The 14,669-nt window shown below is 35.4% G+C and overlaps 1 protein-coding gene across 3 annotated transcripts in view; it reads right to left on the bottom strand.

Moving 5' to 3' along the window:
* RIT2 (Ras like without CAAX 2) overlaps positions 1-14,229 on the bottom strand; it is a 523,011-nt gene extending 508,782 nt beyond the window's left edge. Inside the window, exon 1 of one of the 3 annotated variants that reach the window (XM_072605261.1) lies at positions 13,912-14,229. In XM_072605261.1, the coding sequence (XP_072461362.1) occupies positions 13,912-14,014 (103 nt within the window). In that variant the 5' untranslated portion in view covers positions 14,015-14,229. The remainder of the gene's footprint in view (positions 1-13,911) is intronic. The other 2 variants (XM_072605263.1, XM_072605262.1) reach the window with 2 other exon arrangements.
* Between the last annotated feature and the right edge of the window lie 440 nt (positions 14,230-14,669).

The following is a 14,669-nucleotide window of genomic DNA, read 5'->3' as shown; positions in this document are numbered from 1 at the left end:
ATATGATATGGGTACGCCACAGGTGGACTTTCCAGCAGACTTGTGTCCTCCTCAATCCTCCTTTGAGGCAGCTGGAGGTACAGTGGACAGAACACTGAGTTAGAAATCAGGAAGACGAGTTCACATCAGTCTTAGACACTCACTAGCTAATAATGCCTAACTGCTATCTGCTTTGATTTCCTCAAGTATAAAATGGAAGAAATAATAGCATCTACCTCACTGCATTGTTATGAGGATTAAATGAAATAATATTAAATTAAAAAAATCACAGTGCCTAGCACATAGCATGCTTATTCTGTTTCCTCCCCATAGTGTTCCCAGATTCAGCTCAATACCTTCTGTGTGCCACCATCCCCCTGCATCCCCTGTTCCCTGCCATCTATGTCTTTGTTAGCCATTGCATGATGTGGAGCATGAAACAAGGTTGATGCCTATAAGAAACTTTGTCTAGGTGAGGAGAAAAGAGGCAGACACAGGAAAAAAATGGAGAGCAATAGAAGTATGGCATTGAAAGTCAGATCAAATAGCAGGAAATTCTATGGAGATGAGGAAGGAGCTGAGGTTGGAAGTTTCATGGAGAGGTTCAGATAATTGACAAGTAAAGTCTTTGAAGTATATATAGAATAGGTAAAGAAGAGAGGACATTTCATGATGCCACAACAGAGATCCAAGTGGAGGAAGAGAAGCCATGATGAAGGAAGGAAGTTAAAGAGGCCAGGAAAGTACCAATAAAAAATGGATAGCACCCTACCTACACCCACCCCCAAGAACTGCCAAAAATGGCAGTGTTTCATGTCAGAAATGGTCAAGGTCATGAAATTATGGACCTGAACATGTGCAAACTCTGGCAGCAGGCCATGGTAGCTAAGATATATCAAAGTCATATAATGACACTATACAACTATGCTATTGGCTTTTGGTAAGACTATGCCATATTAAAAGTGTTTGGGTTAAATTAATAACTAATATTGTTATATTATGTCAGAGTAGCTCTGTTTCAAACTAAGTAGGAGCAGTAAGTACTTTCTATACTACATTTTATAGGTGTTTTTTTCAAGCTCCAAGCAAAACTTTCTACAAATAGTGATTGGATAGATAACTCTAATTATGAAGCTATTTTCCATCATCCATTAAGTGAAATTTTACCCTTCTGTAACTTCTATCCAGTTCCACTACCTTTTAGGGTCAAGCAGTTCAAGTTCAATCTCTCTTCTAAAGGAGAGTCCATACTTGTATGTTATACTTTTAAGTCCCTTCACTATGTGTTCATTCTCTTTTAAATCAGTTCCAGATTTTCAAGCTTATTTTTAAGTTGTGTCTCCTAGAACTGAACACAATACACCACAGGTGATCTGACTAGGTCAGGAAAAGATCAGATATTCTGTAACCTCCTTTATTCTCTACTCTCTATATATTTATTAATGATGTCAATGCTGGGGTTCACTTTCTGAGCTGTTACTTCATAGTGAATACTAGATTCATAGTGAATACTAATGTGCCTATTTTACATGACCTATTGCCTAGCCATGTTTTATCTATTATCTACCTCTATGACTGATTTATTTTTGAAGTTGAGTAGACTTTCCAATTATCCTTATTAAATTTTATATTACTATATCTAACTCATCATTTTTGCCTATTGATATCTGTCCCAAATCTGTTATCTAGTTTGCTATTGATCTCTTCCAACTCTGTGTTACCTATAAAGTATACATCTATTCATTCATCTAAGTTACTGATAAAAAAAAATTAAGTAGAGTCAAGAACATCATTATTCACTCAGAATCACCACCACTATCATCATCATCATCATCATCATCATCATCATCATCATCATCATCATCAATCATCGTCCTCCTCATCATCATCATTTTCTTCTTTTCTCTCTTTTCCTGTTTGACTGAATTCTTCCTCTTTGTTTGCAAATATAGAGTCACTCATCTGATAAAAGAAATTTCTTTTGACTCTGCTACTCCCTCAATTGATCTATATTGACCTATATCTCACCTACCATTTAGTCTTCACCTATTGATTGACTTCATTTTCACCCACATATTCCTCAACTTCCTGAAATCTGTTTTCTGCCTTGATCTCTCCACTAACACTTTTCACTGGAAATTCTTCTTTCTCCTGGAATGTGATCACTCAGTCTCATACACTGTTTCATCTTCATAGTGATATCACTTGAGTTTCCTTGCCCCATAAAGCACTACTTTCAACCTTTTCAGAGTTCTCTCTGAGCCATGATCCACTTCTATTTATTTATTTTTTTAAAAACTATGTGACTCAATTTTCGCTCCAACCATAAAACTTAATTGTGGTGCTAAAATATGCAGTCAGGAAAGAACAAAGTAAATTGGCACAATTTTCATTCAAAATGTAATAAAAAAAGCAAAATGACATGAAAGGGAGAAATTTGTTGCAGCTCAGATTCAAATGCAGGCATATCTGATGGTCAACTTAAGCTCATCTATGTAGTCAATCTCAGTGGCTATTGTGGCAACTAATTTCCCTGAAGTGTTTTCTCTGGGAAATGATGTTTTTGTCACATGTGTGCTCCTGTGATCACCACAGCATTACAGCTCAACTAGGCTACAGAGGAGAAGATTGTGTAGAGGGGTAACAAGAAAAGCCCCATTATTAGGGTCCTTTCAATGACTACTCTAGGGATAATAGACGAAGCCAATCAATATCATGAGATGGAGAGGGAGGAGATATAATGGCAGGTATGCTATATGTAACACAATTCCCATCTTCTTCCCCACCAATACAATAACCTTCTGACCTCTGCTTTATATTGTGGAGTGGGGTTTACTAAGGCCAAATAAAATTTCCTTTAACCATTTCATTGATGCTGGACACTCCCTAGCTATCAGATTGTCTGTGGTAATTGAAATCAATAATCCAGACCCAAGAAAAGGGATATGAGCCCTAATGATTCAAAAACAGAGCTGACACTCAGCAAAAGTGTAAAAGGAATGAAATCTCAGGGTTCCTCCTTCATTTTTATTTCTTTTCTTTCAGCATAATCTTCTTGAGACTATTCCTTGGCTTCCTTGTCCCTCATCCTACAAAAACCGGCATCATCCTTCTTATTTCTGTGTCCTCAGTCATAGATATTAACCTAGATCCAACAAGTATTTTTCTTTTTTTCCCCTTCCCTCAGAAACCTACTAGGTGGTTGCTGCTAATCTGATTGACTAATTTACATTGGGATATTATTGCTGACAACAAGCCCTGCTTTTCCCTTTCCAGGGGACATTTACATTTAATAGGGAACTTGAATAAATGAATCTCTTAATTCATATCACTGAAAATCTAATAGGAACATTTTTGCCCTTGTTAGAAGCTCTAGGCTAGGAGACTTTCAGAAGCTCCTCCCAAGTTTCACCATGGAGTTGCTGATGTCCCTGTTGATACCTAAGCCTGGATCTATTTCTAGGTCATGGACAGAAAATCTAAGAAGGTAGCTATATAGTACAAAATATGACAGATATATAATATAAATGTCTGTATACAAACACAGACGCACACATACACATGCATACACATATTCAGCTAAGTTTATTAGAAAAAGAAACTAGACAGATTAAAAAAAAACTCCTGGAACCTACAATAATAAAAGTTGATATTTATATACCTTAAAGATTACCTAAATTCTCTAAATAGATTGCTAAGTTTTAAGGTTAGTGACTGTTTTGAATATATTAAGTAAATTGTTCTTTAAATCTCCCTATAATCTTATTACTACAGTATCATCACCATTCTCATCCTCGTCATCATCATCAACATTTTCATCATCACCATTCCACAGATTAAGAAACTCAGACTGAGAGACATTAAATGCATGTGACAGATGCAATATTTATTAAACTTTACATTTAAATTTACTAAAAAATAGAATGGTGGCATAGTACTGTGGATAGAAAGCTGGTTTCAGAGTCAGGAAGATCAGGGATTAAGGTCTTCCACTGACAAATACAAGTATGTGAACTTACAGAAGGCACTGACCCTCTCAGTGCTCCCAAAAGACTCTATATAAGATGACAACAGTTGTTGATCTGCATCAAAGGTACTCCTACCCAGAGTGCACTATGACAATGAAATCAGATTCCCATTTCTGTCCTAAAGCAAATAATTTAGAATAAAATTAGTGTATAACAGGAGCAAAAAAAAAAAAATGCTATTAAGTCAGGTGAAGGAGAAATTACTTGTGGCTACCATAAGGAAGCATTTCACTAAAGAAGTGGCTTGTGAGCTGGACTCTGAATGACAAGCAAGAATTTGACAGTTATCTATCAATACTTAATTTTATTGTGCCCATATCACCCAATTTCTGTTGCTCTGTTATATAAAACACAGTTATTTGTCCTACTTTAGATTAAAGTGACTTTTGAAAAGTCATTTAAATAATAAGTATGTTATGAATTTAAATAAAAAGTTATGTCATGAATACAAATCTTTAGACTCCTGATCTAATATAAAAGGAGATAGACAATGCATGGGTTTAAGGGAGAGCTCTGCTGCTTGCTAACTTCATGACCTTAGATAAATCATTTTACTCCCTTGACTCTCAGTTATCTATAAAAAGGAGGGGGACGCGCTTTGGGCCAATCAGAGGTTTTTAAAATTTTTGTATTATGGACATAACTTTCAAACTGATGAAGTCTATGAGTCTTTTTTCTTCCAGAATAATGTATAAAATAAAATGCATAAGATGAGAAATGAAATCTAATGTATTGAAACAAAGAAATATTTTTTTCCTATCCAAGTTCACAGATCCTCTAAAAATCTATCTATGATAAGAATATTGGAAATAAATCTTTCTAAAGAATCTTCTAGACTTAACATGCTATGGTCCTTTCCATTGTACTGTGCTTCCTCTATATCAGATTAAGTGAGCAGTAGTCTGTGATCACACACAAAATAATAATAATAAATGGACATCTGTGATGTAGTCATTTGGCTGAATAACGTGACCTACATCAATTTAAATGCATAGAGCATATAATCTTGGAAATACTTCTAGTTAATGTGTTCCTCCCTGGATTGTATTTCTTCCGTTACTTGTAGAGTATCTGAAAATGAATTCACTTTCTACTAAGCCCATTACAAGCCTCTGAGCCAATTCTTGCTGAGTCAGTTGCAGTGAGTGATATCTTTCTCTGGTCTAATGAGTAAAGATACAATTAAGGATGGAACCAATGAGCAACAGGAGTGTAAATTTGTTTTCTTTTTCCTTCTCTTTATTGCAGTTTTGGCATTTAAGTCATAAGTGTCTAGAAAATGTGAGCTGGGGAAATAATTTCTAATATTTCAGACCTAATAGCCTGAGAGTGAAGACAAAGAATAGCCTTTGAGCAATTCCTACAGATTCTCTATATTAACTGAAATCATCAGATTGGCATTTAAGTCCCTTCAGAATTTGACTAGTTTACCTGTCCAAAAGCTCATTGCACGCTGCTGCCCCTCATAATTCTATGTTCCAGCCAAAATTGCTTACTGATTGATCCCCAAACCTAAGGTTATATCTCCCATTTTCATACTTTTACATGGACTGTACCTTTTCTCTAGAAAGCTCACCTTCTTAATATGTGCCTCATGGAATCTCTAACTTCTGTCTCATGATCCAACACCAGTGGGTACCCTATGCTGTTCCCTATAGTTGTTAATGTTCTTTCTAAGGCATATATTTATAACTTTACATGCTGAATCCCTTCCCCCAATATAATGTAAGATCATAGAGGATAGGAGTTGTTTTTCAGTCAGCTTTTTTTTTTTTTTTTATCATCAGCTTTATAAGTTAAACAGACAGATGTCTACTCAATCCTGGTTGGTTTGGATTAGGTCATATTATCCCATTTAAAACCAGAGGAAACTCAGCAATCATTTAGACTTATTCTCTCATTCAATAGATAAAGAATCTGGGCTTAAATGAAATGAGTATTTCACGCATTAAATAGTAGAGTCAGGATGTGGCCCAGGTACTCTGATTCTGAATAAAGTATTCTTGCAACTACCTCATGTGTTAAGTGCACAAATCACCTTTAATCTGCTCATGTAAACTTGACCTTTGAGATTTTATTATTGAGGTATTGTTTTCTTTTATTTTCTGAAAGTATACTTTAGAAACTATAGCTATGCTATTAAGAAACTTTACAAAAAAATCTAAACTTACAAATGGTATGCCTTACAAATTGGTGAAAAGCAGGGCATATTTATCCACTTTAAAAATAACTCTTTCAATTTTTGAATAACTAAAAATCAATAGTTTGTACTATATAATGGACTACATTATATTAGTTACATTACCATATATGTATTTATGTATAATAGGACATGATATTTTTCAAAGCTTACATGCCATTTTCTAGGAATGAATTTATAATATAATTTATATATGTATATATTTATATATAAATACACACGTATCTATTATACACACACACCTACCTATAAAGACAGTTGTGAATAGTAGATTATAACGTTGAAAAGTAGGTCCTTTCTGCTTTCATGCTACTTATCAGTGTGAAATCCAAATAAGGCTTTATGGTTTACAAATCAACCTATGTGCGGTCTTGTTTGATCCCCAGAACAACCTTTTGATGGTAAGTGCAACAGATACTTTATCCCCTTTTCACAGACAAGAAAACTGAGTTGTAAGAGATTAAGTCCCTTGTCCAGGTTCAAATAATCAAAATATGAGGTCTCTTCAAGTTCTCTAAATTTGTGGTAAGGGAAAATAATCCATTTCTTTTTATTGAATAGAAGAACTCAGAAACTATGGAGATGCCATGATACACCTCATTGTAGAAAGCATTAATACTGATAAAAATCATCAAGTTTTTGATGTTTGAAGTTGAAGGAAATGTAATAAAAATAGCTTTTATATACATCAATACAATCAATGATTAAAGACCACCTGGAGAAAATATTGTTACAGTATTTTCTACTCAGTACCTGGCACTGTGCTAGGAATTGAGAACAGAAAGACAAAAATTAAATATTCCCTTGCCCTCAAGGAGATTACATTGTAGCTGGTGGGACTAATTGGGTAACTTAAGTGTAGACACAATAATTATATATAAAATAAATGAAAGGCAGTGCTTTGGAAAGAGAAAAGGGGACCAGGAAAGGCCTCATGAGATTTGAGCTGAACTTTGGAGAAAAATAGGTATTCTAAGAATCTGAAGTGAAGAGGGAATGAATTTCAGGTATAGGGAGTAATCTGTGTAAAGTCAGAGATAGGGCATGGTATATTATGTGTAAAGAAAAGGATGAAGAACAGTTTGGCTGAGCCAGGAAGTTTGTGAAGGGGGGGAAATACATAATAAGATTACATATTATATCACCCCACCCTCCTTATGCTCCCTTTTAGCTCCCTTTTATGTGTAAACCTCCCCCATTAGAATACATTGCATGTTCCCTTGAGGGTAATGACTAGTTTTCTTTCTGCTTGTATTTGTAATCCTAGATTTAGCACCCTGCCTAGCACATTGGAACTGCTTAACAAATGCTTATTGACTTTACTTGACTTGAAGGTGAAAAGGTCAAATGATCAGAGCTTGAACCCCTGTTTTCTGACTCCATGACCAATGAATTTTCTGATCTGCTAGGAAAATGATTTTCCCCAAAATGCTTTTTTAGTACCTGTTGGAAAAAATGAATTAGTAGCTGCTTTGAAGCTGTCTGTGGGACCAGAAAAAAGGACAAAATTATTCTTGCAAGGAATTTTCTTTGTTCCCTATGTATATGTGTGTATATGTTTGAATGTATGTAGGCAGGTAGCTATGCACATACCAAAATATGTCCTTGTGTGTATGTGTACATAGGGATTCACATGGTAGTAACTAGTCCCTAAGCTCTTTGGATTCAGCATCCACATATGATTTCTATTTAATACAATTATTATATAAAAGTTTTAAAAATCATTTATAAGATTAAAGCTATTTGATTTTGGTCACTGAACTTACTTGAACCTCAATAAAATTGATAGCATCATTCCCCAGTGACAAAATATCAACTACAAATTGAAAGATGGAGTTGGAAGCTTTTAAAAGATAGTTGTTTTACTATTTTTGTTTTGTTTTTATTTCTATTTTTAGCAACTAGCTCTGTGTTTTCATGGATATAGGGAGAGACGTGTAAGGAATTTCTTGTAAGAAGGAAGATTTTTTTCTTCTTATGCAACATAAACTCTCTGAAAGGCTTTCAGCTGTGAGAGGTTGTGATTCCTCCAGGGTCAGACAGACATTTTTGTAGTAGACACTGAACTTGAACATGGGTCTCACTGAATCCAAGCCTAGCTCTCTATCTGCTTTGCCATACTGCCTCTTAAGATTCTTTTCTAGTGGATTCTCAACCTCAAATCAGAGAATCCTTGTGTGTCATGGCCCATCTTTTTCTTACATTGAGAACCCAACCACCACGTTTATGTCAGATAAGACACAATTAATTAATAAGTGACAGTCTCTCGATTGAGTTCCCGAACAATATATTTCCAAGTCCCAAACAGTCAAATGAAAATTAACTACTAGGAAACAGTGCCTTGCACCCACATTTATAGGAAACCAGTACCTTTGCCTCTAGAGTCCTGTCTTTACTCCTGTCCTCTAAGAACTTAATGTATCTCTCTCCTCAAGCACTTCTTTCTGAGGGGATGGTTTTCCTCAGATTCTCTAAGCATTGTTTGTGTTTCTTAAGCTACTTAAAAAAAAATTTTTTTGGCCTTTCAGTATTTCTCTTCAAATGTCTTTTACATTCTCCATTCAGCAAATACTATGTCCACAAAAGGATGGTATGTACTTTGTGTATATATGTATATGTGTGTGTGTGGGCATGTGTGTTTGTACACACACTCACATTGCTTTGGGCAGGAAGTAGAATTGAAGCAAGTCAAAAGTGACACTAATAAATAACTATTGTTAGTTACCATTTTCATGGCACTATAAGGTTTTAAAGTACTTTACGTATTTTAATTCTTTTGATCTTTACAACAATCCTGTGAAAAAGGTGTCACTGATATGATTTTGTTAATTTCCCCTTTATATGTACATATCCATGTATATACCCACATTCACATTGCATATATATATACATGTAGATTATATACAAATATACATAATTAAATAGATGCAATGTACATGTTGAGATAAACACATACATACATACACACATACACACCCTCATATGGGGGGAAGGCAAGCAGAAAAGGAAAACTAACACAATTTGCAAACACTTTAAAAACGCCACGTGGGTTCAAGCTATATGACTCATCAGTCCTAGGATTCCATCCCTACTCAGAACACTAGGAGACCTAAGAGTTTCAGAAAAGTACAGCAGTCCTTGATGTCATACTCAAAAAGTCAAGGATACACATCAAATAGGCTGAGCTTTCTCACAACCTTTCATTGTGACTTGGAGGGCAAGGAACTTAACCTATGCTTTATATTTCTCTTGTGTCTCCTATAGTACTTAGCAAAGTGTTGGGTCAATAGGAAGTACTCAGTAAATAATTCTGACTAATTAATCATAAAATTCATAATTGAAATGGACATTAGATATTATTTACTCCAAGCCTTTCAGTTAATAAATTTCAAACCAGCACTATGAGAGGGAAAGGGACTTTTCTCAACTATATAATCAGTTTTCCTACTATAAATTGACCTAAATATTTTATATTATGAAGATTAAGCAGCAATTTCAGGATGTCTCTTAGGAAATATCATTATTCTATTGTACTTAGGTACCAATTTTATAAGAGACTTTCAAAAAACGTTTCTCTCACACAGGCCTGTGTTAGTTCATTGGGTCTTTTTTGTTGAGCTTAAGAATTCTCCAACCCTCCTTAATTCATGAAAGTATTACTAGAGTGGCTCTCTAATTTGGAAAGAGGCCTTGGAAAGAGGTCAGTTAAATGAAATATATCTCTGTCTATCTATCTATCTATCTATCTATCTATCTATCTATCTATCTATCTATCTATCTATCTATCTACCTATCTATCTGTTGGAGTTAGTATATTAGAGATGAAAAGAAAAAACCCTGTAGCCCTTTGGTAATTAAATGCAGAATAAAAAACAATTATGGAATTGAAAGCAATTCTTGTGAATTGCTAAAAAGAAAGTGACATATGAGAGGAGGAAGTGGCTTAAACCTATAGCTTCTGACTTAAAATAACCTCAAACAATCTAATTCCAGGACCACAGAAATGTAGAAGTAATGTGCTATTTGTTCCTGAATATCAATGTGCCTTATCATTGGATTAATAATTGGAGCAAAAAACCGTAGCCCAGGAATTTTAGTCAGACAAATCCAAGCTATGATTCTAACATTTGACTATATCATTCTTTCAAATTTGTTATTGTAGGAATATATAGTTTGCCTTCTGGATAAGCAATAAAATGTTCCTGGCTTATACAATTACTAGTTGGACTAATTAGTCTTCTCTTTCCTTTTCCTGATCAGGCTGATGATACTGGCTGGAAGCTCATATTTGACTTGATCACATTTGGAAAAGTAATTTCCTGAAGATTTAATTATAGGCCCTGAATATTTTTTCATACAGAACAAAGATGGGGCTGCTTCAGCCAAGGCAGTAACTGCCTCAAAAATTTTTCTGGAAACCTGTGATAATGGTCAAAGTATTTAATATTGATGGTTGAAATAGGTGCATATGTGTATCAGGGGGAGGGGTAGATTTATTATCTCTAATAAAGAATATCTCCTTTGAAAGACACTTTCTTCCAGACTTTTTCTCTTTCTCTGGTTCCATAGCTATCACTATAGAATAGGTCAGGTTTTAACCAAATAATCCCATCTCCATATCTCTGCATCTTCCCAGTTCTCAAAGATTCACAAAGAAATAGAAAATAAGCTAAGATAATACATGAATGAATATGTGATTGCTGTAGGCATCTGTTTACCTAGTCTACAAAATAGTATCCTCCCCTCCTTTTCTCACTCCTGTCCCTTCCCCTTTCCTCAGTTCCCCTTTTTTTCCTCCTTTGCCTTCTATTCCCTTTCTTTATTTCCTCTTCTCACCAATATCTGATCCTTCTCAGCTTTTCTCACATTCCCCACTTCCTCACCTTTTTATCACTTTCATTCACCCACACACATATTCAGAGAGAAAATATGTATATGTATATATATTATATTATATATATATGGTGTATGCATGTGTATACATGGAATACACACTGCTTCTATGTGAGTACATATGGTATACATCTTGCTTGTATGTAGTTGTCCATATACATGTTTATATGCAAAGACACCTGCATATAAGTAATTCATTACAGACATGGATGACTTAGAAATGCCTCTTAAAATGCCTGATCATTTTGAAAGTGTAAAACTTTTCTCTCCTCACTTTTCTCCTTGTGTAAGATGACTCATTTTTTTTTTTTTGCTTTGACAACTGCTTGTATGGCAGAGCACTTCCAGAGCCATATTTTCCTTTCTCTAACTTCACTTCTCCATTCCATCTTGCTTTCTGTGCTGACACTTTGCTATCACCTCAATTTGAAGGTTTTTCTCCCTTCTCCCCTTTTGTATTCCTTTAGGAGTCACTATTGCTGCCTTGGTTTGTCATACTTACAATTAACTTTATTTTATTTTTTTAACTCAATCATGAAGTTTTTAACTCAATCATAGCTGTCTTTCCCAATAACTTTGGGACCTGCTTCATTTTTTGGTGATACTTCAACAATTAGATCTCTAATGTGGATCTTAAGCTTGTGACTGAAAATCATTATGTCACTTTCAGGGACATTCTTACTTTGAGGCCTTTTCAATCCAATCAGCCTCAGAGGCTGCTGCCTTACTTATCTTTCTCATTTGCCAGTTTGGCCTTATTAATGCCTTCCAAAAACACCAGTCCCCACATGTTTTGCCTTATAAATAAAATCATTCACTGTTTAACAGATCTTCCTTATATATATTAGCTTCTTCATTATGCCTTAATTAGGTAACTTTTTGTTTAAATTTATTCTCTCAAAGTTTAGTTAAGTAGACCAGCTTATCTCTTTTACCTTGATAGTCACTTCTAACTTCATATTGAAAATAAACTTTCTTCCTGTCCTTCAAAACCCAGCCCAGTTATATCTTCTTCCCCAACAAAGAGAAGGGAATAGAAAATAATTTGTCCATTTTGTTAAACCTGTCAACCTTTTCTGTTATTGTATATTTACGTGCTCATTGAATGGTTCTATCACTTATCCAAACATTCAGCAGCACTTCAGAAAACACTTATTTAATGTATATTCTATGCAAGATAGGGTCCAGGGACTAGGAATATTTATCATTTAATAAATGATACCTGATTTCAATGAATTTGTAGTTTGTCAGAGGACTTTAAAAAAATGACAAAATCTGCAGTAGCAACAGTAGCAATGACAACTTCCCCTTATAATGTACTTGGAGTACTTTTTTAGTGAAAAGAGAGTCTGACCCAGAGAAATAAGACTTGGAATCAGGTCCTACCTCTGACATATATTGCCTCTATGATTCTAGACAGGTCACTTAACCTCTTAGTACCTAGGCAACTCTCTAAGAGTATGTGTAGCAGAAAAGGTTCCAGCCTGTTTTGGTAAGGAGTCTATTTCTTCACCAAAAGGTCCTTGGCACAGTAGATAGAGCATCCCACCTGGAGTTCCAACCTGGTCTCAGGCACTTACTGGCTGTGTGCCTTGGACAAAGCACTTAACCCTGTTTGCCTCATCTGTAAAATGAGCTGGAGAAGGAAATGGTGAACTCCTTCAGTATCTTTGCCAAGAAAATCCCAAATGGAGCCATGAAGAATCCAAAAAGATTAAAAAAGACTAAACAACAAAACAAAAGGCTAATGAAGTCACCTGTCCAGACCCTATCCCTATGCAACACTTGAACATTTGCGAAACACTTTTCTCATATCATATCTTTCTTTCCTCACAACAATGCTATAGTATTAGCATCCCCTTTTTGCAGATATGGAAACAGGTTGAGAGAGACTAAGTGACTTAACCAGGGTCATCTTGCTAATAAGTATCTATGGAAAGATTTGAATTGAGGTAGCATTCAGCTACAGCACCATGTTGAATGCATAATATAATTAAAGTCTTTTGAAACCTATAAAATATTCTCCTGACAACAACCCCATGAAGTAGGTAAAGTTAGTTTATTATTTCCATTCTACAGATGAGAAAACCAAAATTTAACAGTTTAAGTGATTTTTTCCCACACTTTTGATATTAGAGCAATAGATCATATTTACATAGCACTTTTCTTAGAAAGATGTGAGCTAGGTAACACAAGTCACATTATACCCATTTTACATACAAAGAAACTTAGGCTTAGAGAATGTGAGTTGCCCAAAGTCACTATATTAATATATCCTATATAACTAGAACTTGCCTACTCTGTGAAATAGTATATTTTGTTATCCTTGCTTTACAGACAAGGAAACCAACCCTTAGGAAGTTTAAAAGTGAATTGCCAATAGTCCCAGGTAGGCCTTGATTCTAGTTCTCCTGACACCAGGTTGTATGATCTTTTCACAAAATTATGCTACTTCTCCAACAATGTGATTAGTGAGTATATTAAGGATAGGTACCAATTCTGTAACTTGTACCACCTAAAACACTGTGACCATTCAACAAAAATAACGTGATAGCAAATAACAATTCTGAATTGTAAACAAATGAATTATGAAGGGGAAAATATTACTTAAAATCTTATGTAGCATTGTTGTATGCTGGCTTATCAGCATCGAATTAGCAATTATAGCTCATTTTAATGTTTCTGATGGATATCGGTTAAGTTGAGCTGAAGCAATAATCCCTTCGCAATAGCACCATCATTCCTCTGCCTTTCTAAAGTTGTCTACTTCCCTTGTTCCTCTATACCCAACATTTGGTATTAAAAACTTACCGCTTTTACCAACTCCCCCTGCTCCCAACATCACCACCTTGTACTCTCTGGACCCTCCTGAGGAGATGCCTGAGGAGCAGATAGTCTCATTCTCTATCTCCATCTTACAGCAAGGACCGAAGAAATAGTAGAGGAGAAGAAAGGAAAGAAAGGGCAGGATGGGGAAAAAAATAAAACACACACAGCACTGTCAGGTGCTTACTAGGATATTAAACAACTCAAAAACTGTGTAATAAGAAAGATTTCGTAAAAGAGATAAGAACAATCAGTTTCAGGCTGGCTGCTGTGCCTCTGTTTGCTGGAACAGGTCTCATAGCAACCACTTGAACTACTTCCAGTAAAAATCTCCCTTTCGCAACCCCTCCTTTCGGATCCTTCACTCTCTCTCCGGCAAGCAGGCTCCTTTTTCCTCTACGTCTCTTTCATCACAGCGCTCTCTCTCTCTCTCTCTCTCTCTCTCTCTCTCTCTCTCTCTCTCTCTCTCTCTCTCATTTTTTTTCTGCACATTCACATTTTATCAATGCCACTGGCAGTCAGCTACCTTCAGGCATATCCCTACTGCCAAGATGGAATGAAACGGAGCTTTAGCCAGCAATATCCTGGCTCATGGATTCTTATGGCTACAGTTCAGTTTTCAAAGGAAAAGGCTTTTTAGAAAATGGAATCCAATTATGAAGAATTTCTAGTGTGTTTTGCAGATCTCCTAGTTATTTAACATTAGCCTTATTCACTGTTCATCTTTAATGAGATGTCTAGTG

This window comes from Notamacropus eugenii, chromosome 4 (genome assembly GCF_028372415.1).
Source record: "Notamacropus eugenii isolate mMacEug1 chromosome 4, mMacEug1.pri_v2, whole genome shotgun sequence".
NCBI classification, from domain to species: domain Eukaryota; kingdom Metazoa; phylum Chordata; class Mammalia; order Diprotodontia; family Macropodidae; genus Notamacropus; species Notamacropus eugenii.
Note: the sequence above shows the minus strand (reverse complement) of the source record. Positions and strands in the feature narration are given on the sequence as shown.